The sequence below is a fragment of the Nesoenas mayeri genome, assembly GCF_963082525.1.
Source record: "Nesoenas mayeri genome assembly, chromosome: 14".
Taxonomy (NCBI): domain Eukaryota; kingdom Metazoa; phylum Chordata; class Aves; order Columbiformes; family Columbidae; genus Nesoenas; species Nesoenas mayeri.
Genome location: NC_137556.1, coordinates 19,188,088 through 19,215,052, shown reverse-complemented (window position 1 = coordinate 19,215,052; position 26,965 = coordinate 19,188,088). Strand labels below are relative to the sequence as shown.

The following is a 26,965-nucleotide window of genomic DNA, read 5'->3' as shown; positions in this document are numbered from 1 at the left end:
TAGGATCTTACTTCTATTAATTTTTGAAGGAAGAGGTTTACAGCAGTTAATGTATCATGAAGGTTAAAAAAATCATTTTCATAAAATACAAGAGCAACCAATTTCACCATTGAGTAAAAGTAAAAACTGGGATTCTTTTTAAATTAGTCCAAAGTGGCATACAGGAACTTAGTAGTTTGCTGCTGTACTGACACTATGACAAACCAAAGTGTAGGGTTTTGCTTTTTTCAATCCAATGCTTGTGGATCAAGTTCTGGAAATGTTCCAATTCTAAGGCAGGGATCTGTTGTGTTTTCCACTATGAGTTTGCTCCTTGGGTTGGATGCTGGAGGGGCGAGGCACGTTTTGCCGGACCCAGGTCGACTACCTAGTAGTCATCGAGGTCAAAAAATTCATCGTCTCCTCCTTGGTATTCCATTCCCTGGAAGTCCACTCGGTACCGCAAGATACCTGCGAAAAACAACACGTTTTAGCTCCTTCAGGATTTTAAAGAGCATTTTAAGCAGTTTGCTGAGCCCTGTCTGCACGTAAATTTAATTTTCAGAAGCTGGCTTGGCACTTGTGTTGCAAATTAGGCTCAAACCGATGACTGACAGCAGATGAGCTAAAATGCCACATCCGTGTTCCATTTATTGCCTGAAGGAAGAAACACCTACCGATCCGGTACAGACCAGCTTTCTCCCGGAAAAGCTGAGCCTGTTCTAGGGGACTCACGCTCCAAGAGAATACCAGTACCAGACCACTTGTCCCAGTACAACTGCCCAGCTGAGGGCCTAGCCATTAAATTCAGAAGGCGGCTGGCACTGAGGTGACTTTTACAATGGGGTAAAAGCAGGATTTAGTGGCTGCTGTCCTTCCCACCTGGGTTTCTAGGAAGCCTTTATGCCTGGAAACATGTACTGAGGCGAAGGGCATTCTCCCTTCAAGCCCCTAGTGAAACCCACCATGCAAAGAGTCTGGATCCACCAGGGCAGGAGGGACTCCTGGAATTACAAACCCTGAGAACTCGGAAACCTGTTGCTCTTTATGCAGCCAAACAATTCAAGTTTGTTTCCTTCTGCCTGGTGTTCTCTGGCCCCTAAAAATCCCTCTTTACAAGACACTCACCTGTATTTTACATCCATCAACCTAAGCACAGGTAAGTGGTAACAGCTGGCTAATCAGAAAATAAGCAACAGCCTTGTCCTGGGATCCGGGTCTGGGGAGAACAAGGTGCACAGCAGGCAGTTTTGCTCTACCCTACTCATGATTTTATCAGCCTGAAGCACACGTGCTATCTGCACCCCCACCAGACAGCTAAAACTGGCCAGCAAGCTCAAGAGAAGGATGTCAGAAGCTTCGTTTCTCCATTGACTTGGCCTAAAAATATTTTTATTTGGAAAAGAAGTGGAAGACCAGGGAGCAAAGCACAGGGAAGTTGTGAGAGATGAATAACAGACATCCAGCTGCTTCAGAAATAGGGCTGGTGTTTGTCCTCCCGCTCTGGTACACAGCAGGGCGCGCTCTGCCGCAAACAGCAACGGTGCAGAGACACAGAGCAGCTGTTCACGGCCCTTCCGATACCCAGGAGCTGGAAAGGAGGACAGTCCGAGCACACTGAAGGACGCAGGGATCTGAGGAACACAGCCCACAGTGACAGCTGCCCCACTCGCACAGCATCTTGCTGAATGTGGAGCAAACTCGCCTGCAGATCCCTGATGAACATGAGTTTCTTAAACTGGTAGGAGTAAGGTTAACCTGTTAAGCTTTCCCCTTGTATTGGCCCCAGATTATCAAATCAAACATTAAAAAAAGACAAAACGCATTTTTCCCTTGCAGTTTACCTCCAATTCCTCCAAATCCTTTCACAAATTGAGATCCTTCCTGTGATTTGTCTGTAACAATTTCCAACGTTGCTCCAAATTTCTTGTAGTTGTTCGCAAACCACTCCAGAAGGGGCATGCTTTCTATCAGCTCGTGTTCCTGGCCAGTCTACGTGGACATTTGAGGGAAAAATAAAGAAAAGAGAAGTTAGTGGAGAAGTGGGAGAGAAAACGCCTTGTTTATTCTTCTGCACAACTGTCACCTCATGCAACACTCGCAGTTTTCACAATTTCTTTGTATTTGCTTTATACCCCGCAAAGTCCAGCGCCACTTATTTAACCAGGCACTGTTTACTCTATGAAATACTCATCTAGGTAAATACAGAGGCAAAAAGCATAGTTTTGTAAGTAGAAGGTTGAGTGATTATCGGCATAGAAACCCTACATCACTGCAGATAACACCGTAAAACTTCCACGCACCCAAGGAATCAGCAATTACCCCACCAGGAGGGAAAGCAGCTGGGAACGGCCACCCTTGGCAACCTAATACAGGACAGACAACCGCTCTTTTTGTGAGGGACTGACTCGTTTGCCCAGTTTACTCTGCGAAGTAATATAACATAGCCCCGTCAGGGTTTTCTGACCTGTACAGGTAAGAAACTCCCAGTTAGCAAATGACAGATCCACATTTCAAGGACATGTAGAAGCAAACACTGCCTTGCACTTAAATCCATGCCATCATTTCTAGTTGTTCTGTTCCGATCAAATCAGTGCACAATAAATAAGCCAGGAATAACGGTTTGGGACCTTCACCGGCATGGTGGCTGCCAAACTCTTCTAGTGGATGGTTTGGTGTGGTCGAACACCCCGTATTGCCTGTCAACAACGCATTTACACAAAGCCTGGGAACTGGCAGCAGGAAGGATTGAAGAAAGGCAAGTCTAGAATCCAGGAGCTACACTGAAGGTGAACAGGAAGAACCACAGTCTGAAGTCTCATCTGAGTGCCAGGAAGGTCACCGTGCTCAAAACAAACTAAGCTCAGATATCCAGAGTGCTGCACCAGTACGCTCAGAATAAATCTAGAAGCCCCAAAGCTGAAATACCTCTTTGTCTGTGAAGTGGGATTTATCCTTCTCTTGCTCTGGTGTCAAATACAGGATCTTCTCCTCTGAGAATGGAGAGGAAAAAACAACACATCAGGTCAGGTAAGACTCCAGGTTAAAGACAGCGAGACAGACAGCAGCCAGCGACGGCACCACGGAGGGTCTGGACACTGACGCTGCCGCTCTTTCTAGCTGAAGCTCTGTGGGAAACTCAACAGGGCACAACCAGCGGAGAATAACTGTAGTGCCAACACCAAAGCGGGCAGAGGTCCTGCTGCGGGCACACGGTTGGTTTGTAGTCAGTAAGAATTGTGTTTCTGGCCACAGGGTCAGGCCAGTCTCCGCTCTGTAGTGCATTAGTACCACATTTATCCTTAACCCACGGGATGGAGGATTCATGCCAGTGCAAACTGCCGGCCCAGCACTGCGATCCTTTCTCGCCAGGAGAAGCTTGCTAGTCTCAGATTTTTTCCCCCAGAGCAGCTGCTTATAAGTCATTCCCTTGATCAAGCCCTTAAAGATTTACATGAGTACTTAAAAGGAGCCTGTAAGAAGGATGGAGACAGACTTTTTAGAAGGGTGTGTTATGACAGGACAAGGGGTGAAGGTTTTAAACTAAAGGAGGGAGATTCAGGCTGGACATGAGGAAGAAATTGTTGCCCCTGAGGGTGGTGAGAGCCTGGCCCAGGTTGGCCAGAGAGGTGGTGGATGAACCATCCCTGGAGACACCTCAGGCCAGGCTGGACGGGGCTCTGAGCAACCTGAGCTGGTGAAGATGTCCCTGCCATGGCAGGGGGGGCACTGGGGGAGCTGGGAAGGCCCTTCAACAGAAACCATCTGTGGTTCTACCTCTGGTGTTCCTCCAGCATCATCTACCCAAGTGTGATGACTCATGTCAAACCCTCACGGACCTTTCGATCTCACAGGAGCGCTACCTACCCTCTGTGCCTTGGCAGTGCAGAACGTATCTCATTATATCCAGATTTTCATAGACTATCAGTATCTCTACTGCTCCCATTTCCAAAGCTTTTAGTGTATCTTCAACGCCAAAACAGTACTTCCCCGTGTCCTGACTGATTTCATCGAAGTATCGTCCTGCAGCAAGGATACAAAGAGCGAGATTGTCACAAACACTGATCACGCCACATGGATTTTTAAACAAGTCTGATTTGAATGCAAGAAACTGGAAAACACGACTGCAGTGCTGCTGAAGGAAGCAAGGGATGTGATAACACGTCAAAGCTTAGGATATTCAGCAGCAGAAAGTCAACTCCATCAAACACTGTCCTGTCAGGAATCTCACTCCCTTGAAAGGCTTACCTTCGCTATTGAACAATTAGCTGGACTAATCCACCAGCGGGCACTACTGAACTCCACTCTTCTGTGCAAAATAGCTACTGCCACTATTGTGCTCTTGGGGTTTCAAATTAGCAATGTGTCTGCTGAGAGTCCAAGGATCATTTCTACTGCCATCTTAAGCCTAAATAAACCGTAACTCTCATCCTTCTGAAGACGCAAACAATGAGATTTTTTTCCCCTCCCACCCAAATGTCACCAGAAGGCCCGAAAATAAGGCAATCTCTGAAAACAAAGAGAAGATCTGACAAGTTCAGTGCGTAAAAAGAAAAACCACACACATAAAAACCCCCTCATGTCTTGAAGTCTCATTAAATCCTGCAGCATTTGACAGGGTGTCCAGGTAGCAGAAAGAGTCACTACGAGTGGTGCTGTGCCCAGCTCAGGACACCCAGTGGGCCTGAGGCAGCACACAAGGCATCACCAGGAGGTCTGAAGCAAAACCTGCATATTCAGTCAAGCACATTTGGCTCAGAAGGCCGAGCATGTAGCCACATACCTATTAGTTTCTTCTCTTGAATGAATTTCACATTGGAGAGAACCTCAGTTGACAACTCAATTGCTTGATTGAATCCATTTTCTCCTCCATATGAAATGTCAACTAGTTTGAGCACTTTGGATTGCAACCGCTAAAAGAGAAAAAAAGGAGGACACGAGAAAGAGTCTATTACACACAACTGCCACAAGACAACTTCCTAATGCCACAAGAATTCAGTATTTAGTAAGAGTCACAGCATTAATCTATTTTTGCTTCACTTGCAAGCAGAGGTTCTGAGTCAGAGGCACCTCTGAGTGCTCAATTTGAAGCACAGTTTTCAGGCAAGAGGGACACAGGATTAGGTTTAGTGGAGTTTAATTCCAATAAAGCTTCTACTTTAGATTTGGGAAACACAAAGAATGTGAATGCCAGTTCCAAGCCCAGGAGGACAGATTTCTCACTAGCACTGTTATTAGGAAAAGGAGATCTTACCTAATTGTAGGAAGTATTAAGAAAGGGAGATCTCTCTAGGGTGTATGAGCTTAGTTTTGATCAATTCACTTAAGACACTAAAGTTACATTCCTCCCGAGATGCATCATATACCAGAACTACTACGAATATCACCATGTCACTACTGCCGGCTTAAACGTTTGGGCTTTGCTCAGAAAAGGCCACTCACCTGATCAAACATGTCAGATTGACTTAATTCAGTTTTGAAGTCAGCTGATCCAGCTAAAACGAGACCAGCCACGTTCACCTTGTCACCAGAAATGAACAGTTGCACAGCCGTCTCTGCTACCTTCCTTACGTAGTTGTGTCGTTTCTCCATTCTCAAACGAGCAAAACGTAAGGCAGACTGGCCTCCTCTACCTTTAGGAGAGAACAGATGCGAGGTAGCAATTTGGAAGCCATTTCATTTCAGGCAGGTTATTAGTACACTGTCCCAACTGGGCCCTGGATCGCTGAAGCCAAGGGCAGCTGCAATTTGCCACCAGCAGAGCCAGGGGCACTCATTGAAACAGCCAGCAAATAAAGAGGCTTCATTCACAGCAAGAGATTTTTCTCCACATATCCCACAGAGGGAAATATGTTTGGATTGGTTTATTTTCTTTTCATATAGATTCTCAGCTCTCTATAGAAATTCTGAACACCTGTGCACATTTGCTGTGTCCTATGCCTTCATTAAAAGCTTTTCCTTCGTTACACTACCTCACATACTCTTCTCCTGATGAGATGCCTCCCAGCAGCCTCTGCTGCAGAAACTTGTTTCTATTTCATTTTGTCCCACCCTAATCTCCAGAGAAGGGCAGTAAACCAGGAGTAGCTAACAGATAATTTGCTCAATTCATCAGTAGCTCACTACAGTACAGCATTGTATAATGGAACTATAATTTTGCTTGTTCTATTAGGCTTCTGTGCTTCCTGCTTCTCACTGTGGTTTGCATGCAGCACTATCAGATGCAAACTTTGAAGACACTACCAAGTGGTGTTACTACTTGTGCTAGTAATATTTAGTTATGACTGTCCCAAAACCAAGTAAAGGGTCAAATCCACCACGAAATGAAAAGCGTCACTTTAAGAAGATCAACAGCGGATTAGAGTGATTCATTAATTTTGACAGAAGGCTCAGACTAGAGGCTTTGCTGTCAGATTTCAAGGGAGCAAAGAACTGAGTAGAGCTAAACACCTACAGGCCACGTTCCCTGCTTCTGCCCTCACATCCCACCCTGCGATATTCTGCTGCAAACAGCCTAGAGAGAGCCCAGTGCGTTACCATGCTTCTTTGGAAGATCCACAGTGAATTTGTGCAGGACTTCTCTCGTGTTTCCTTGAAGGGTTCCAAAGAGTGCACCGCTACCATCTATTACGATAAAGCCAAACTTGCTGTCGTCGGAAAGCAGTGCTGTGAGAGCCTGGAACAGAAAACCGTGGTGTCAGCAGCAAGCACCAGTTTATTAAGGATTCTAGTCCAGAAAGGCTACCAGAAACAATACAGCTCAATAAATCTCAGTTCCATAGGTGGTCATTGCTGCTTTTTCACAAATAAACTAGAGGAAGAGCAGCAGATTCCGGAATTGTGATGACCCCTGCTTACTGTCTCACACAACGCCACCAAGAGCAGAAGGAAAACTGATGTTTAAGCTTGATAACTATTTCCACAGATCATCAGATGACGTCCCAGGCAGGTGTAAGAGCAAAACCCTAAAGACCAGCTCTGGAAAGTATTAAGTGAAACAGATCACACCTCTGTGAGGCTGCATCACCTCTGGCTGGCAAAACTGGAGGAGTAATTTTCCCGGTATTCCAGCCAGGAGAGCAGAACTCGGTTCACAATCAGGCAGTTTTATACTACAGAGAACCAATACAGACCAGTTTTCTACTTGCCAGCTACCACAAATACTGGTTTTACTGCGCCTGCTCTCTTCAAAAAGTCCTAGAGGTAGGATGACGAAATCCACAGTGGCTATGACAAACTCAGCCTTACAAAGCAGGATTAAGTAACAGCAGCAATAATTGTCTTGTGCATAATCTGCCATAGAGAAGACAGCCATAACATCTTCAGGAAAATGAAGTTATCCTTCAATTTTCTTCCCTTTAAAGAAAGCAGCTAAACGCATCCTCATATAAGTTGACTAACAACTAAAGCACTGCTTGGTGTTGAGATTTTTGAGTTACTTTTGTGCCATCTCCCATCCAGCCCTGGTTCTGGTGGTGTGGGATGAAGAACTTGTCAAATTCCAGATTGTTTTAAGCCACTATTTTAATACTGAAAGAGCGATGGTGTTGGTTTACAGCACAGGACCTTTAACAGCCTGCACGCCTGCCAGCTTGATTATTGGACTGAATGGAAAGAATAAAAACCATCAGTCATCTTTGTCCAAAATCCACACAACCAAGTCTACAGCATTCAAACTTAAAAGAAACAGACACTAAGGTTTAATGGAATCTACTGGCCAAAATAAATATTCTGTATTAATTCCTCAGCGGTGGGATGAATGAGAGGAGGAAGTGGCATATGACATTGCAATCTACGTAACTGGGACAGAGCCAAGCAAATCGTGTGACTGGAATGAATGCTCCAGCCAAGGTATCAGAATCAGTCATTGTAAATCCTACCCTTCAGACACATCAGGGTTCATTTCTCTCTTGGGAAGTCACTTCAGTTTCACATAGGCAATAAAATATCTAGGAGAAATCTTATCAGACACCCTTGCCAGGCAGCAGATGACTACACCTGTGATGTTGTTGATTCCCTCTTATTTTCACAAAGTATCCAATGATTCTCCTTCATTATTCTACGTCAGTAATTCCACTCTTTGTCCTACCAAGCACATAAAAGGGACTATTGCTTTTATTCTGTTCCTTCAGCCTGGGCTGAGTCTCCTCTTTGCAGCTTCAGCCTAAAGCTGAAGATCAGATCCCTTTTCTATTCCTTGACGTGTCCTCACTTCCACAGGACATTTCCTGATGTAGCGAGCCAGGTGCTCCATCTGTTGAGTTGTAGCTGCGTGTTCGGGGCAATCACTGGGTTAAACACAGCGCTACAACCAAATGAGACAGACCAGGGCTTCAGAGCTAACATCACCTCACAGCTCAGGACAGCATATAGCCGGCTTTTACAGCTGGATTTGATTCTGCAGTGTAGATAATACCAAGTCAAATAATCACATACTCAAAAGACACAGGAGAGCAAACAGCCCGTGGAGGAAGGTGCTGGCAGCAATCGCATGGGCAGTAGTTGCAATTAGCACAAATTCCTCTCCAGTTACTGCTGTTCTCTCGCTGAGCAGCGCTACGCACCAGCAGGGGTGTATTTACAGCTGCCTCCCGGGACAGCCCACCGGGCAGCAGCTACTCCTTGTGCATTGGATCAGTGCCCTGAAGCGGCACCTGCAGCCAAGACCAAATTAATCCCTTTCCTAATAGCGCAAAAGGCAACTCGCTGCCAACAACGGCAGGGACACATATCTCCCCTGGCTTTGCACCTCTGTCTCTCTCCTGAATTCTCGTATTTACCTCTTGCTTTCAGTTGCCTGTGGATGTGCAGGCTCAGCAGAACTCAAGAGCTGTACCTGTGTGCAGTTTTGCTATTCCTGGTAGGTCAAAGATGTACTGGGATTTCATTCTTGGTGGGGAGACAATAATAGGGGTGTACCTCACCTGTGCAACAAGCACACCTTTCCCTTCTGTACTCATACCCTTTGAAACCCAATTGTGCTCTCCAAAACCCAAGGAAACAAGCAGAACTACATCACTGAAGGGCCTGTCAAGCCCACATCATAGGGGTTTGGTGACAGGCAATTTAGTCTCAGTCCACACATTTATCATGTTGGACATCACGGATGTGAAAGGCAGTCAGTCATCTGCTGCAACCATTGGAACTTCTGCAACTGCCAACAGAACCAAAACAGAGGCAATAAACTGACTTCATGCAGTCAGGACTAGTGTAATCCACATTAATTTAAATATGCCTCAAACCATTCATTTAACTAAGATAAGTAGATGTGGGATAAAAATAATTCTACTTTACTCCAGACAGATTAGACACATGCCAGCTCTCCATCAAGGCTCTCTGTTAATGCATCCGATATCAAGACTGGCAGCACTAATATTATCCTGGCATTACTTGAAGGCCTGGCTTGGAATAAGATCTATGAGCCTCTAAGGTTAAGAAAAAAACACACCTGCCTCCAGTTACAGCAAAAAGCTCATGCCTGTGGGATACGCAAACTCAACAGCTGCTAGCTGGGCCATAAACTCAGCTGGAGCAGGAGCTGGACTGTATCTCTGGTCCTTTCCCAAATATCACACATTTCTGAATACCAGCCAGCCACCAGCAGCTTCACCAGCAGGATGTCTTCATTGAAGCTGCTGTTCTAGGCTGTGGACTCAAGTACATCAAGGATTGTTTCAGCGAGCCTAGCAAAGCAATCTGAGTTGGACCAGCAGGCAATAGGGGATTTCTCACCTCTGTGTGGAATTTGTTGTCACACAAATACAACGACGTATTGATTGGTTTGAAAGGTTCAAAGTCAATGTTGACTTTCTTCTCTTTTCCTTCTTCTGTCACAATTGTTCCACAGTAAACAACCAGACCATTTGGAGGTACTGTAAAGGACACAATGCGATTTGAGATCACTAACAAATATTGCAAACTGTACCCATCAAAAACCAACAACAAGGCCATGAGACTTAAGGCAGAGATGAAAATGAAGTTCCCAAGTGGTTTTTTTCACTTTCCATTTCCCCCACCTCATTCCCTCCCAGATCTCCACAATGGAAAACACACAAATGTGGTGAATTGATACTGAACAGCCTAGAGCAGGAAGCTAAAGGTAACACTGATGGAAATACTTTAAAAAAGCTGCGAGGACATGTACCTGTCTGTTAAACCCATGAGCCTGTAAGCTCATAGAATCCAGAAAAAGGCTGAACATCCCCATAGTTTTCCTGGTTCTTCAACAGCCACTTGCCAATGTAAAGACTAATTTGTAGTATCATTTTAGATGGTATGGGTCTGTTTCCTCCGGAAATGACGGTAGCTGCACAGTGGCATGCATAAGGCATACAGAAGTTTCTGCTTGATGGAAACCCACTAGTTTAATGCAAATGAACTCTTGTGGAACAGCTCTTCAGGCTGGCCTGGTCTAGAATAGCCCGCACTGCTAAGGACAGGACCATGAGCCCATTTATTAAAGACAAGGATCATCCCACTATTCTAGTCCCAAACTCTGACCCTGAAGTCGTTCATCCACGGGCAACATACCTGGAACATCAGTGCAAAACAGCAGTACAGGCCAACAGATTTGATTAGCAGAAAACTGCATAATGCAGGAACTTAAGGCTGCTTCCAAGTAAGGGAAGTTTGCCAGCATCCATACAAGCTACAAGTTACCTTTGTTATAGAGTTTCAGTCTTTGCTGTACAGATGTAATGGCTCCCAGTACTGAAAGGCGATTCACTCGAGACTTAATGTTGGAGGCGGTGCCAAACTCATCTGCTAACATTTTTGCCACTCGTGAAATCTGGTCTTTGGGGGGAATGATCAACGATATCATGCTGGTACCATTGCTGAGAAAGGAAAAAAAGAAAAAGGGGTTGTGAGCAGCCACCAGCCAAAGCAACAAGTGTATTCATACCGTATTCCACATGCACCGCTGTGTCTCCTCCCTCCCCCCAAAGATACTCCACTGTTATTCCCCTTCTGCTGGACAATAGTTGAGAAAAAAGGTAACAAAATGGTCTCTTCAGAATATTTGACTCCGTAACAAAGTGTTAAGGTATTCCAAAAGCTGCTTGTTTAACCTGGGATACTCGTCTGGAAAAAAGAAGACACACACAGGCTAAGAGCTGCAAGCTAAAGGCATGTATGGAGTTCCCAGCAGAAATCTTTTAAAACAATGCGGTCACATACTTCAAGGACATTTGTAAACCCGTTCCATTTGTTCCCAGGCAGCTGAGCACTACGCAGCCCAAGTGCTGTTTTAACACTTGGTTCTCCTCAGATTAAGACAGAAAACGGAACTGGAAGGATCCTTTTGTAGTAGTTGGTCTTTTCTACCCTCTCGCCAGTACTTTGTTTTATAGAGAAGCTCACCAGCTCCAGCAGTTGCTTTAAATAAAGCAGGCTTAAGTCCAGGACTGCTAGCTCAGAAGTGCCAGCCCCAGGCATGGAACAGGAGATAAGACCCCGCAAATCACAGAACTGGCTTAAATTCAATGAAAAAAAGTAAGTCTGATATTCATTTTTCCTACAGCTTTGGGGTGGATCCTACAGAGCAGCCTCATGGTTCAAATCCACCCAAAGCCAAAATGAAAATCAGGGAAGTTTCCATCTGCTTTCCAGCAGGTACCTCCTATTTGCCATTGAAGCATCCCAGACTTCAAGTACTGCTTCTGCAGCATTTCAAATTGAACCGAGACCTCATACTTCACATCAGAGTATGGGCATAAAAATCAAATGCCTCATCATGTCCTCTAGTCCTTGCAAGGACAAACCAGCTCAGCTCTGTGAAAGAAGCTCTACTCAGGGTTATGAGTCACAGAACCAAGAAAGTGGTTTTCAGCCATAAAAAAAAAAAAGGGGTGGATTTTGCTCTTTTACACTTCTTACAGTAGGAGAAGACTCAGGCAGTACCTGCCTGCTGCTGTTTCAGATTGTCATGCTCTAGTGTCCTGCCTGAAGTGTTTAGGCTACAGAGCCAGCAGGGAAGTGCTTTAAAAAGCATCACTTCATTAGCCTCTTTACAGAAGCTGTACAGCGCTCTTGCAAAGATCTTCAATTCAGGCCAAGTTGAAACGGGTGGCGGTGGGTCAAACAAGTCCCTGACCTTGAAGACAACTAATTGGGTTTAATATCCAAGATCCCCCTACACACTAATCAAGAAAGTCACAAAGAGACATTTGCAGGCATTACTCGCAGGAGCCCTGAGCCATGCTGACAGCGATCAGACTCGCAGGTCATGCCAGCCAAGAATACTCCATATACCACTCAATTAAAGCAGTCGGCTACCCCGGCGAACGGCACGAGCCCTGGGGGAGATCTAACAGCCCACCGTTCCCAGCAGGATCCTTTGAGGAACAGGCTGATCAGCATGACAGCAACTCTTCCCACTTTTCTGAAAGCAGCGCTCTCGAGGCAAGCTCACGTGGTTTGTTTCTTCCTCCGAAAGAAGAGATTCTCAGCCTTCCCAGAGATCAGAAAGCTCTGCAAATCACACCTGACTTGCTGAACAAACTAAGGGCATCCCGATGCGGGGGTGCGAGGTGGGAGTTCCGCCCCTTGGACACTTCCTGGCTCTCCTGCTACAACGAGACTTCAACTTCTCCTGTTTTGAGGACAGATGTGGGGTAGCAGGTGAGAATAGCAAAGAGGAAGACTGGGTGCACCCTCCCAAGACTGATTCTTCAGTGAAAAGCACTTGTGAAGCCACCATCAGTTTTCAAGTGCAAACTGGCCCCCAGACCCCAGCCCTTGGCCTTGCTGCACTAGCAGAACCTGCGTGCCCTGAGCGGCTGGGTCACACCAGACCTGCACCTGGAAGGGGCCACCGTGACCCGTGATTATTTATATTACACACCATGTCTTATCTATGAGACAGAGTCACATGTGTCCACATCCTTCCCAAAGCACCCTAACCTCAGGTAATATACCTGACTTCATAAGCCCTCGTGACTTATAACTGCAAACAAATAAATGGAAAGGGTCTCTTAGGTGATGCATTCTCCCTCATTTAAGTCTCAAACTAGTTTAACACAGCACTCTACTTGGTTCAACCCTTCAGCAAATTCCAGCCTGGATTTATATCCAAAAGTACCTTCTATTACCAACATCAAGTGCATTTCTCAGGTTTGAGGTGCTCATGCCACTATTTACTCAGCCAAAGCTATTCCAGGCACTAACCAGTTCCTACAGAACCCAGTAAAACTGCGGGTGAGCAGCTTGCACGGGAGCAGCAGCACATCTGCACACAGGTGACCGGGGTGGGCACAGACCCACACGCACCACTGAGATCCTACCACAGAAGGGCAGTTTTCACCTCTCAAAGCAAGCTTGTACCTGTACATTAAATTCACCTCAAGGAGGCAAAATGGAGTAAAGAGTTTCCAAGAAAACTGCAGTTCAAACACACTTAGAAAAAAAAAAAAATAAGTTACTCTGCATAGCAATACAGTCTCCAGGTTTCCTACCCGTCTCTGCAGTTGCTGTGCCTGAACATGACAGGTATTTCTGCAAAATCCCATGGCTCTTTCTCCCGCGCAGCTGCTAGATGAGCTGTGTGCTGGGTTCTAGAGCACTTTTACTTTGGTAATGACACCTGGGAAATCTGCTGGTACAACCTCCCTTTGACACCGTATGCCGCAGCATCTCCCGGAGAAGCTGCAGCTCATGGTCTGGACGGTGTATCTGCGATGGGTAAAGAACTGGCTGGATGGCAGGGCCCAAAGAGTTGTGGTGAATGGAGACAAACCCAGTTGGCAGCCCATCACCAGTGGTGTCCCCGGGGCTCAGTACTGGGGGCCAGTTCTGTTTAATCTCTTCATCAATGATCTAGATGAGGCGATCGAGCGCACCCTTAGTAAGCCTGCAGATGACACCCAGTTGGGTGGAGTGTTGATCTGCTGGAGGGTGGGAAGGCCGTACAGAGGGATCTGGACCAGCTGGATGGATGGGCTGAGGGGCTGAGGCCAATTGTCTGAGGCTCAACAAGGCCAAGTGCCGGGTCCTGCACTTGGGTCACAACAACCCCATGAACTGGGGAAGAGCGGCTGGAAAAGGATCCGGGGGTGTTGGTGCAGCTGAACATGAGCCAGCATGTGCCCATGTGGCCAAAACGGCCACCAGCATCCTGGCTTGTGTCAGGAATGGTGTGGCCAACAGGACTAGAGAAGTGATTGTGCCACTGTGCTTAGCACTGGTGACGCCAAACCTTGAATCCTGGAGTCAGTTTTGGGCCCCTCATCATAAGAACATTGAAATACTAAAGAGTGCGCAGAGGAGGGAACGGAGCTGGCGAGGGGCTGGAGCACAAGTGTGATGGAGCGGCTGAGGGACCTGGGGGTTCAGCTGGAGAACAGGAGCTGAGGGGAGACCTTCTGATCTCTGAACTGCCTGAAAGGAGTTTGGAGCCAGGGGGTGTCAGGCTCTGCTCCCCAGGAACAAGCGCCAGGAGGAGAGGAAACGGCCTCAAGTTGCGCCAGGGGAGGTTGAGGTTGGATGTGGGAACAATTTCTTCCCCAAAGGGCTGTGGGGCATTGGAACAGGCTGCCCAGGGCAGTGCTGGAGTCACCATCCCTGGAGGGGTTTAAAAGGCGTTTAGACGAGGTTCTCAGGGACATGGGTTAGTGCCAGAGTTAGGTTATGGCTGGACTCAATGATCCTGAGGGTCTCTTCCAACTGAAACTATTCTATTCTATGTAAACCCTACAGGCTCTGCCATGTGTGAAGCACATGGGACATTAGCTGCCTGGCAGGCCGTTGCCAACCCCAAATCCTCCAGCCCAGAGAGCACACTGCCAGACAGAACTCCATTAGAGAACTGTTACAGTGAACAATTAAGTAATCAATCCAGGCACTGCTCACCCTGGCAGCTCGGGATCAAACAGGCAACGAGCTGGTTCTTGCCTGCACCATCCCCAGCGCTCCTGCACGAAGATGGACCTGGAACACTCCAGATTATATTCTGCTCAGCAGGATCCCAGTTTCAAGATGCAGCATTGCTAAGAGTTTCCCCCTCCTGCTTTTAGTGCACTCGAGACAAATTATACTAGATTAGCTGGAAGCTAATGCTTTCAGACTGAACTGAGCCAGGGAGTTTTAAGCAGCTAGAGACAGTTGCTGTCCCTATTCTGGGCTCAGGAGTGTCTGCACAGCAGCCAAAGAGCTGCCACTGTGATGCAAGTACACACATCAAGAACCAAAACGCTCTGGGAGGTTTGATTTGTAAGAACCCGGCATCCCAGACCACAAGACAGCACAACATGTGCCACCGCACAAGGAACTGGAGAGGAGAGAACCATTAAAAACTTTGAGGGCACCTGTCCACAACTACAAAGAAAGAAGGGAGCAATTAAGTGCCAACCTCTGGAAAGGCCAAAGCACTTCACTGTCTGACTACTATGGTTACTGCTCACACTGTGCCAGCCCTGCCAGTAATTGGCAATTAGCTCCAATTTAGTGTGGCCTGGAAGGCACCAGCATTAGGTATCTGCAGGACAGAAGATGACCAGGATTACGACTTTCGTTCTGAATCACTGTGGGTGCGCTCCAACTTCGCGCCTACAACCTGGCAGAGAGCTGTTTGTGGGAAAGGGGGAAGGAAAAACAACCATGATTTGCTCTTTCGAGACAGCAAGTTCATTAGGAAATTGAGGTTTGTGGACAGGACAGCCTGTTCTGCTACTAAAACTTCAATGTTACTACAGTTTGAATGTCTGACAAGCGTACCACAAAGTAAAGAGCTTTCCCAGTCACAGACAGACACAGGAGCAAATGTTAACAAGTTGTCACAGCAAGCGGCAGCATGTGCAGCGCTGAATCATCGCTAACCTCGCCCCAAAAAGCTGCGGGGAAAAGTTTCACCAATATTCCTGCGAGCAGGTACTACGGCCTCAACACAGCTCCTTTTGCCAGCACTGCCTGAGAGGTGTCACCTGCCAGCCATGGTACCACAGACCGAGACCCATCAGGGATCCCACAGCAGACACTCACACCGGCTGCATCCCGAGTCCCACACCGTGTTTGGTACCAGGAGCGGTGCCCACCGTGTAGGCAACTCATGATTCAGCAGAAGCCACCACAAGAGAAGGCAAGCACACAAAGCAAGCAGTGCATCGTGTTCGGAAGAAGCTGCTGAGTGTACCCCATGGATGGGTTTCATTACAGCTGGGTGACCATCTTCACCTATATGGATTCAGTTTCTAGTCTTCCACCTGTTAGAAGGAACAGCTGAGCAGATCCTTAGACCTTCAACTTCCAGCTGAAACTAGAAACTGGTCTAGTGGTTTTCTAAAAGATTCCCACCACTATACATAGCGTTCTGTCAGTAAAACAGCTATCTGCATGGCCACAGTACCAAACGCAGCAACCACCAACTGTAGCCGTCCCTCGATGTGGCAGACGAGCCGTCCCAACCAGAGTCTGAGGAGGAACAGGCACTCAACCTGTCTCCTGGAATCTGAGATATGCACTGGCAAGGGAGAACATTCATTTAACAGATGTGCTATATTAATACCAGCTACTGGCCCATCCTGTGGTATCAGAGGAGACCTAACAAACGGCAGCTGGGCTGTAATTGTTCCACAATGAAACATTTTACACTAATAGCACGCTGTGTAACGTGCAGATACAGAGGCAAAGAAGGTCAGTCCTTGTGACTCAAAATGAGCTGATTTTCACAGGGCACTTGCTGTGTGAGCAGCTTGCTTTCCCCAGGAACCAAGGGCAGCACGAGGCTTCTGTGCGACTGCCAGAGACTGGAGCAAACAGCTCTCAGATCATCTGATCTTAACCACACACCACAGCTGGGAAGCTTTCTATGAAATAACCGTTGCCACACGATGCTTCAAGCCACTCTACCTGCCCCAGGTAACATCTGTTGGTCTCCATTTAAGAGTACCGTGGATTACTAGGCAGGCATCGCATGCACCGAGGAGCACAAGGTGCCCGGACAGCCAAAGCCGCTCCAGTTATACTATGGCTAGACCAGCTCCATCACTGACACCTCCACAGCCAGGTACAATGCCAGCAATATCCAAGTAATCCAAGGCAGAACTTTGCCAGGTACACACCACAGGTCCAAGACAAGAGCACTTCTGAACAAACACCTACAGAGCGCTCTGGGCTCAAGATACTTGAGCGAAGGCCTGAATTGAAAGCACAGTCCACACAAGCAGTGATGTAAGTAAGGAGTACTTGAGGGTCTTTTGGTCCTGTATCTGAGCAGAGATGTTGAATGAAATGCCATAAAAAGTGTCCTCTAGTATAGACAAGTGCAAAATTGCTGGTTTGGATTCTTTTATGAAACATCGGTCATTAGACACTCCTTGCTCATATAAGCCCTGTACGCGGTGGCGCTGACCTTGCCATAGGGAAGTTCTACGCATATGCTCTTACAACTTAAGAATTATGTCTCTGAAGCACATAAACAGCTCATAGCTGTGCCCTTTAAAGACTTAATGTCTTTTAATAAGACAAAGCCTTCATCATAGGAAGTGGCTCAAGTCCACTTGAGACGGCAAATCTAGAGAGACGACAACAGATGCAAAAGCTACATAATTTTTCCTGGAAATCCTGTCAGTCTGCTAGGAAAGAGCAATCTTAAGAGTCTAGGATCCCTCCAGTGCTACAGAAGCAACGTCATCTTACCCAAAGAGAACACGAGTTGAATGCTTTGCAACAAACACAGCCAGCATGCCTCAATCCAGTTGCTGCTCTAGAAGCAACAGCTTTTTGTGATGTTTCCATCAGAAACAGATGAAATCCCACTCTCTGTTCAGGTGCTTGGCTCAGAGCACAGCTCATGCAGGAGATGAGTGCAGCAGATATCCAGACAGAGCACACAGCACCCATCAGCTGACAATGGGACTACCATCAGCTCCTTTGAAGTTTAATGTGAAGCTGAGCTGAAAGCCATGCTGTTGGCAGTACTTTTTACAGCATCTCTTCAGCAAGAGCCTCACAACTGCCACCTCAGAGGTGTTCTGCATTTAACCACAGCATACACCAGAACTCTAGATGATCTAGTAAGAGGTGATATCAACACAAGTTGTTCCTCAAGGGCTTGCTAGTCATCCAGAGAAGGGCATGAAGATGTGGAGGAGAGCAGTTCCCAAGCAAAAGTAAGGCAGAGGTGACCTCTCTGGATCCAGCGCCACCTCATCAGCACAGACAAAGTGCAAGATGGGGCCAGGCTGGATGTGAAGGGGACTGCAGAGCCACAAGACCAAGTCATTCTTTCCTCAAGAGTACTTTTCAGCATAAGCACTAATTGGAGAAAGTGAGTTCCACTCCCCTGAGATAGCTAATTCCTCCATCGGTCTTTGAATGCCACCTCTACCCAGGACAAAAGAAAATCACTTAGCTGCACAGCATGAGGCCATGCAGCTATTGCCACCACGGCTCACACAGAGCCAGGCTCCAGTGCTGTAGTTCTGAGCCCCACACAGGAATCTTCTCTCTCATCTGCCAGCATTACAGGAAGATGATCTACTAAAAGCACTCCCTGTAACCAGAAACAACTCGAACGTGGACATTAAGTCTGCCCTGAAAAGGTATTCATTCCTCTCACCCTAACCCACTGACCTTCCTGAAGAGGAAAAGCCCCCAGATGCCAAGCAAGTTTGGGAGCAAAGTGCCAAGGCAGAACCCACCCTGGCAAGGAGAGGCGCGCCCAGCGCAGCCCCTGCTCGGGCAGTAGGGAGGCAGCAGCCGGCTCGCATGTCCCCAGGGGTCAGGCAAGGTAGCACGTCCCCCCAGCAGCACTGGCCCACAGCCAGGACCTGCCTCCTGAGCTCTGCAGGCACCGCTCCCCAGGGATGGCAAGGAGGAGAAAGAAGAATCAGGTCACAGACGTCTACTTCTCCACATCGTGGGGAATTTGGCTAGGTATCACATGTCCAAAGGATGCACAGGTAACAGCGAGCCCCTACCTGCTGGTTCACCATGCACTACCTGCCCAGGGGTCAACGTTGGCAGGTCCATGCTCCAACCTTCCTCTTGTTCCCAACGGGAGCCGCTCTGACACTGCAGCTGCTGCTCAGGCAACCGCCAGCGCCCAGATCCCAAATGGGTTCTGCAGCTCCGGAAGCAGATCCCAACTTCATCCTGTATGGATGGAAGCAGCACAAGTGGATCCTGCCCACCCCACAGGGAAGGTGAATCAATGCCACGCTGAAATCCTTGGATCAAAGGCAACACATGACAAAACATAATTGCATAGTCATGTTTTGAATAGGCCTTATTGGCTGCATCTGATCTCATGCAGAAAGCCCGGATGTCCAATTACTGGTAAATGGAACAGACATTTCTGCACTTCAGACATTTGTGACTCACTGGGAGGCTCAGTTTTGCCACAGCTCCCCTGCTCTCCCTCCTCCCTCTCCAATTATTAATGCTCCAAGTTTACAAGACTTGTTGCATTATGCTAATGGGCCAGTTGGGTACAAGATGTACACCGAGGGACTAAAGCAACAAATCCAGATTTGCTTGTTAAGATGTTAATGCCTCAGAACTACATGGGAATAGAGAGTTAACAGGGGAGGAAAAAAAAAATGCAGTTGCCAAAAAGCCAAAAAAGCCTGTTCTCTTTTCAGGTGCTCATTCCCATCTTCTGCCATGTCATTTGTCTTCGGCAGTCAGGGTCTCATTCATTAGCTCTATGTGAATGATGATCTTGTGCATGAATCACACTGTTCACTAATGATTCACACTGTTGTAAAAGAGGGTATCAGGCTGCTGAACTACCAAAGGCTATAAAACACGTACTGGAGTTCTCGTCTGACACGTAACCAGATCAGGTCATTTCTGCTGCTCGCTACCGTGTGCTCTCAAAACAGTGCTTCCTAATTGTTGCTATAATTCAAAAGGAACAGGTAGAGCAGGCAGATGAGAAAGCCCAGGAAATGTTTTACAACAATTAGACACAGGCAACCAGCAGAGAGTCACCAACCCTCTGGACCTTCTCCCTGGTTCTAGTTGCCTTCTGCCCAGCACAGAGTGCAGCCGCCCTCAACACCACCGACACGCAAGCTCTGAAGAGACACTGCCTTAGTCCTGAGAGCTCTGAACAGCCCTGCTCACGGGAAATCCACACTCAGCTTGTGCAGCCCGGCAGCTGGAACAGACTCCAACAGAACAGAGGAACAGCGTGAGGAGCTGCAACACATCCTACATGATTATCTGCCACCAAGCCCTCAGGTATCACTTCTGCTCTGGACTATTTCTATTCCAGCCTCTCTGCAAACATCTCCTTCTCCTCATACTACTAGAAGCAAAAGGCAGTATTAATATCATACCCTTTACCTCCACAACAGAAACATGACTCCTTTAGAAACTACCTTTAAGACAAGCAGGCTGAGAAAGCATTACTTTGAGGAAGCACTCCACCCTTCAATGATGTATCATAAAGCCAAAGGAGAAAAGTCATTGTCAGTAAAGATAAATTCCAGGTGCCATCCCACAGATGCTACTCTTCCCATCCTTGCCCCACTCACGCCTCTCATGCTCCCCACAGAGCACAAGACAGCCATTTACACCAAGGATGGTCCAGCCCAGGCTCCAGCAGGAGCAAAAGGCTTTTAGCAAAGGCAGGTCCACTGGAGACATCAGCTTGCTGTGGAGACTTCCTCAAGACTATCCCAAGACTGGTGCTAGCATGACATATCAGCCCTGAAACCTAATTAACACAGCACAAGTTGGAAAGCCAAGCAGTACCTTGTAACACCACTGCCCTTCCCAGACTGACCAGCTCATCCCAGCCCAGTTCACGGTCTCCATCACACTCCACATCCTAAGGTGAAAGCTTCAGCTCTGCAGAAACAGATGCTGTATCAACAGTTAAACTGTTCCCTGGACCCAAGGCATAGACACAACAAGCAGATCCCAATAAAGAAGGCAGAGAAAGAGATCTGCCTGCCCAGGAGCAGGGAGGGAGCCCCTAAACCCACATATGTCTAGCAGCGTTGCCAGAAGCCAGTCGCAGCGATGACAGACCACAGCAAACCCTCCTCCTGGCATATGACATCACTTAGAGATGACACAGTTATACTGGTACTTGCCTAGACCTGACGGTATGGTTACACACTATACATGGTATGCAGTATCTTTATGTGTATGTGGTGCAGTAGAGGAATTCACACCGGAGTTGAGAATCAACTATTCTAACACATTCAACAGTTATTACAGCACAGTTCCAAGAAGCTGCACAGCACCTGCTACCAGCAGAACAAGTCATGTACAGCCGAGTGCTGCAGGTGCTCCCAGGAACGACTGAGGATTTGCACTAATTCAGAAGGGAGATACACCTCACCGGTGCAGCACAATATAACCCCAGCACTCTGCTCCAAAGAACTGAGGAACAAGGCAAACCCACACAGGACTTCTCTTTGTGACTAAGCCCCGTTACTCCTTAAATGCATCCCAGCAGCAAGCGCTGCTGCAGCGTTAACTCATGAGAAGGTGTCTTCCAGGTCACTTTTGGAAAGGCCCACGACACTAACAGCAGAGCAGGTCAAGACTACCTTGTTCTCTAGAACCACCAGGTTGTCCAAACAGGTCTCAGCCTCGCCAGCTTGCCTGGTCATCAAAGCAGCTTCATCCCAGAACAGCCCAGAACAAGGTGTGGAGATGCACAGCCAACCCACCTTCTCACAATCAGCTTCAGTCCCTGTAGCATAAGGCTGGGAAGCAGGAACAGCCTGAGGCTAATTCCAAAGTTGTGCCCTTCCATCAGGACCAGGAAGCCTCCAGATGAACTGCAGGAGAACCCAGCTGCAAACAATGCTTTCTGCAACACAAGCTGGGTAAATTATTTATGTCTAAGCAACAGGTCAGCTTCTCCATACTTAAGCAGAACTAGTATGTGTTTCACTTTGCAGGAATTCCCACAGAGTTTCAGGCCTCTGTCCTTCCCAGTGACTTTTGATGTGCCTCACATTTGATTTCCCCCATATAGCAGATTGAAGTCTCATCCTCACAGAATCCAGAATGCCAGGGGTTGGAAGGGCCCTGGAAAGCTCATCCAGCGCAATCTCCCCAGGGAGCAGGAACACCCAGATGAGGTTACACAGGAAGGTGTCCAGGCGGGTTGGAATGTCTGCACAGAAGGAGACTCCACAACCCCCTGGGCAGCCTGGGCCAGGCTCTGCCACCCTCACCCCAAACAAGTTTCTTCTCACATTTAAGTGGAACCTCCTGTGTTCCAGTTTGTACCCATTGCCCCTTGTCCTGTCACTGGATGTCACCAGAAGAGCCTGGCTCCATCCTCCTGACACTCCCCCTTTATATATCTGTAAACATTAATGGGGTCACCCCTCAGTCTCCTCTTCTCCAAGCTAAAGAGACTCAGCTCCCTCAGCCTTTCCTCACACGGGAGATGCTCCACTCCCTTAATCCTGGCAGAATCCAAACCCTAGCAGGAAGCCACATTGCTTGGCTTTCCCATGGCTCTGGAGACATCAAGACTTCCCCTTCTCTTGCCATTTCTCCATTCTCCTGCCTTGATACATTTCTTCCCATTACAAGCAGATGTAGTTTCTGTATTTGCTCAGAAGATTGCACATGCCTTGTTTCCCCCCTACTTCTAAAATACTTAATTTGGAAAAATTTTCTCTGACACACTGTTTGTCAATCTTAGTTATGCCTGCAGACACAGCCTTCAAAGACATTCTCTTTGCCGCCTCTTTCAGTAAAATAACCCATACAGGCTACTGCTCTGAAGACAGCAAGTTCAAGGCAGGAGAGATGTCTCAAGGGAGCAGGTTCCTGATACATAATGCAGCACCACACCCTGCAGCAGCACCTGCTGCGCTCTCACTCGGGGTCAGAAAATCCAGCTGCTCAGCAGAGGTGTTAGTAAATCATTCCTGAGCAGAGCCATTCGCAGGATGAAAGCCCAGGTTTCAAACTCTGACAAGTTTTCCAAACATGATTCAGATGTGACATCTCAGGTCTAAGCCCACAAGGAGACTGGTGGTTGTTGCTGATACTTGATTTTGCCAAGTATTTACAGCTTAGATTAGCAGAAAAAACAGTGACCATAGCCCTGCTAGCTATTCAGAACTGCAAAGACCAAAGGAACAAAGAGCGATTGTCAGTTGAACACTGACACTGGAAAACTGCATGAAGCAACAGCAGAACAGCCCTGAGAGAGAGGATAAGAGAAAAACATAGAGGTAAATACAGCTTCTGCTTGAGCTGCTGCAACATCCATGTGCAAAGACAGCTGCAGCTTCTGGGGGGCAAAGTCTGTCACCAAATCTGATTTTGTCAAAAACTGTGGACTGAAAGCAGAATCCCCCTGTAGGGGAGAAGCAGAGATGCTCGATGAAAAGTCTGAGCACTCCAAACTACCAGAGATGACTGACAAGGTGGGATTTCTCACAAGGGCTTAACTTGCTCATCACCAGCTTTTTACCCTCATCTTCTTTTGGCTAGAAAGGTTAATTGCTTGTAGTGCAGAACTCAGACCCCATTTGCTATTACTTGTACATACTCCACAGATACTAGCTACTCCCCCTCCCCTTCACATCAAATCAGGAAGATCAACTCATTAACTTTGTCCAATATCAGACAGTTTGCAACTCAGCTTTGGAAGAACTAGGAGGAGATAACAGACACTTCTGGTTTAGGAAGCAAGATACAGAGAAAAGCTCCTTCTACTCCCTGCCAGCAGAGAAAGGGGTTTGCGGTGCGTTTGATGGTTTTGAAAATGGTTTGTCATTGCTTTGATATTCCAGGTTCTTGCTATCCAGACACCTGTGAGAAAGCCGGCTTTCCTAAGCAGGACTGGAAAAACAACACAGCATATTCTTACTATGACGTTTCCTTAAAGTTCGAGAAGCGGTTGTACCCTCACACCGGCTTCTAGCTCAGGGGTGTCAAACTCATCATCACCAGGGGCCACATCAGGCTCGCCGTTACCTTCAAAGGGCCAAATGTCATTTTAGGACTGTATAAATCTAACAGCTCCTACATTTATACATTCCTAAAATGACATTCGGCCCTTTGAACTCAAATGCGAGACTGATGTGGCCCCCTGTGACCATGAGTTTGACACCCCTGCTCTGGCTGATCAGCTGCTGGTAAAGCTGAAGCTCTCATCTTCCCCCTCGGTTTTCTGACCAAATACTGCCACTTACCTCATCTGTCTCACACACCTTAAAAGCATTTATTCTGCTCTCATACTCACTTAACATTTTGATAAAATTCTGCAGACTTCACTGAAATTTTACCAAAATAGCCGGATAACAAGAGAGGTGCCCCAGCTGCCACGTGTGAATTGAACATCAAGCTCCAGCTTCCTCCATTTCCCATCCCTTTGATCCACCGCAGGAACAACCAGCACATGAAATTGGGACACGGCTGCTGGGTCACTATTAGGAGGACATGAGTAAGGGAAGGTGGAGACACCGAGGAGTCCCTGGCCAGCCACATTTGAAAGCTTTGCCCCCTAATCCACCCCAGAACAGGTCCTCCTACTTGGCAGGAAGAGGAAGCGACGCTCCTGAAGGCCGGAAAAGCCTGTTCCGCTGCCTCACACCTCTTGTGCCAGGGAGCCCAACGCTTCTGCTGGCAAAACTTGCAGCATCTCTTCCCCTTACTAGACCCAAACAGACCAGGATAATTTTAGCTAGACTCGGTAAAAGCACAACACGCATTTACAGATAACCTGCATAACCTTGCTTAGGGAAGAATTGCTGGCATCAGCGGCCTTCGTCAGGTGGCAGGTTAGCAGCTAGCACAGATGTTAAAGTAAGGAACAGCAGTATCATGACATCTAAGAGATATGCTGGATGCACAGGGATCATCTAAACCTCCTACATGCATTTTGTACTGCTTGTGGTATCTTTACGATGAAGAAGAGATGTGCCAGGGATTAGTAATTGCGGAGAGGGAAGACACCTGGGCTGTGGCCCCAAGAAACTGTTCAACTCCCACACTAGCCCTTTGGCCTCACCTCTCCCAGGAGCTCTCCAATACCAGTTTCAAACAAAACCAGTTTCTGCCCAACATTCATCTATTCCAAACAGCACGAGAGCTGCCGCTAAAGGTAGACATGCTTATGTACCACATTTTGAATCAGGGACAGCCAAGATGGTAATGGTGCACTTCCAAAACACCTCCCAGCCTTCCTCAGTGCTGTTACAGGGAGCGATAGCTGCTTTCACAAGTTGCAGCGGATGCCTGTAGCTCCCCAAGCCCTTTCAGCTGCATGGCAGAAGTCGTTTACACGCTTCCCTGCTTGCTGGGCCCTCCCCACGATCCCTGCCTGCTGTCAACACCACACAAAGGCACAGCTGAGTGACCAGTGTGGGCAAAGTCCACTCTGACGGGGAAGGAAAGCCCTGCCCTCCCACTCCCTTTGCCCACACCCCCATCCTTTACACAGATACACTATAAATCTGACTAAAAAAATATAGGGAGACCTGTGACTTGCATCCTCCCCCCCTTTCCTCCTGCCTGGGTTAGTTTTCAGCTTAGTGATTCCCCGACCTACTTGACACACAAGAACAAACACCAGCACTAAGGGAAAGACAAAACAGCACCTCAGCTGACACAAGCTGTCCAAAGGTACCTTCGGGGTGGTCACAGGACGGTGCCACCAGTGCCCCAGCCAGGGGGACACCCATTCAGAGGAGCCTGTGGAAACTGGAGGCATGAGGGTGGCTAAGGAGTCCCCTTTCATTTTTATTTTATTGCATTACAATGCAAATACCAAGACACGCTTTCTTTGCTCTGGTACCTATAGCTCTTACAATAACTCAAGACCAAGTGGTTTTCTGACCCACACAACGTGCCACTGCTGAGCTACCCGCAGAAACGGGCACCACGTCACCTCTGCCATGGGGTGGGCTGTAACAACACCCAGCAATTTTACTTCTGGTAGTAGAAAAGAAATCAGAGTGCAAGGATGACATAGGGGGGAATAAAGACTTTAAATTTAACACTATCCCAACTTCAGCACAGCTGGTTTTTGGGGAAATGGAGCCAAGCGCTTTCACTGGAAGGTGAAAGGGTGAGAGAGATCAAGTAAGTATCAATAAGAAAAGTAATAAAGTAACCAGTGCCTTGGCCCCTGCTCCCCGTGCTCACCCTGCTCCCTGCCCGAGTCCGCGGTGCCTCGGGAGGGGCCAGAGGAGCCGCTGGTGCAGCTGGAATCCGCCGCTTCAGTGCCAGCTGGCACGGGCACGGGGACCCGGCCAGGCCGGACGCGACGTGGAGCTGCACAGGGAGTGGGGACCGCGTCCCCTCCGCTCCGCCCGGGACAGGACACCTGTGCCGCCCCCGCAGGGACTGAGCCGCTCCGGGGGAGCAGCGGACGGGCCGGGGCGGCGGGAGCCCGGCGGCAGCGCTGCCCGTTCCCGGCTGCGCTTCCCCTCCGCCGCGGCGGCCCCGAGGCCACTCGGCCCAACGAGCCGGGTCCCGAACCCGCCTTTCTCCGCGAGCCCCGGAGCGGCCGCGGGGGCCCGGCCGCTTCACCACGCGGCGAGACAAAAGCGCAGCGGGAAGGGGCCGCGGGGCCGGGGCTGCGCCTCGGCCGGACACCGGCGGGCCCAGGGCCGGGCCGGCCGCTCCGCAGCCCCTCGCTCCGCTCCCCGCTCCGCTCCCGGCCCGGCCGGGACCCCTCGGGCGCTCCCGGCCCGGCCGCCCCCGCCGCCGCCCCCCGCCCGCCGCCGAGGCCCCGGCGCTCACCCGCGGGCCGCCTCCAGGCTCTTGATGAGCTTCTTGATCTTCCAGATCTCCACGTTGCGGTCGGCAGCGCTGGGATCGTCCGCCATCTTCTCCCTCCTCCTCCTCCTCCTCCTCCTCCTCCTGCTGCGGCGGCGGCGGCTGCGGCGGCCTGCGGCGGGCGGGCGGCACAGACACAGCGGTTAGACCCGGTTAGACCCGCCACACGCGGCTCCACGCGGCCCGGCCCGGCCGGTCTCACCTCAGGCGCGGCTCCCCCCGGCGCGCGGCTCGCGGCGGCGCTGACGTCGGACACCGGCTGCTCGCGCTCCCC

General features: G+C 48.6%; 1 protein-coding gene across 1 annotated transcript; it reads right to left on the bottom strand.

The window, feature by feature from the left end:
• ETF1 (eukaryotic translation termination factor 1) lies at nt 1-26,965 on the bottom strand. The gene is made up of 11 exons (XM_080353106.1): nt 26,894-26,965; nt 26,656-26,803; nt 10,639-10,814; nt 9,712-9,851; nt 6,517-6,655; nt 5,422-5,612; nt 4,763-4,892; nt 3,847-4,002; nt 2,908-2,972; nt 1,824-1,971; nt 1-450 (listed from the first exon to the last, which is right to left on the bottom strand). Exons 2-11 carry the CDS (start codon nt 26,739-26,741, stop codon nt 368-370), a joined length of 1,314 nt encoding a protein of 437 aa, XP_080209232.1. The 5' UTR covers nt 26,742-26,803; nt 26,894-26,965; the 3' UTR covers nt 1-367.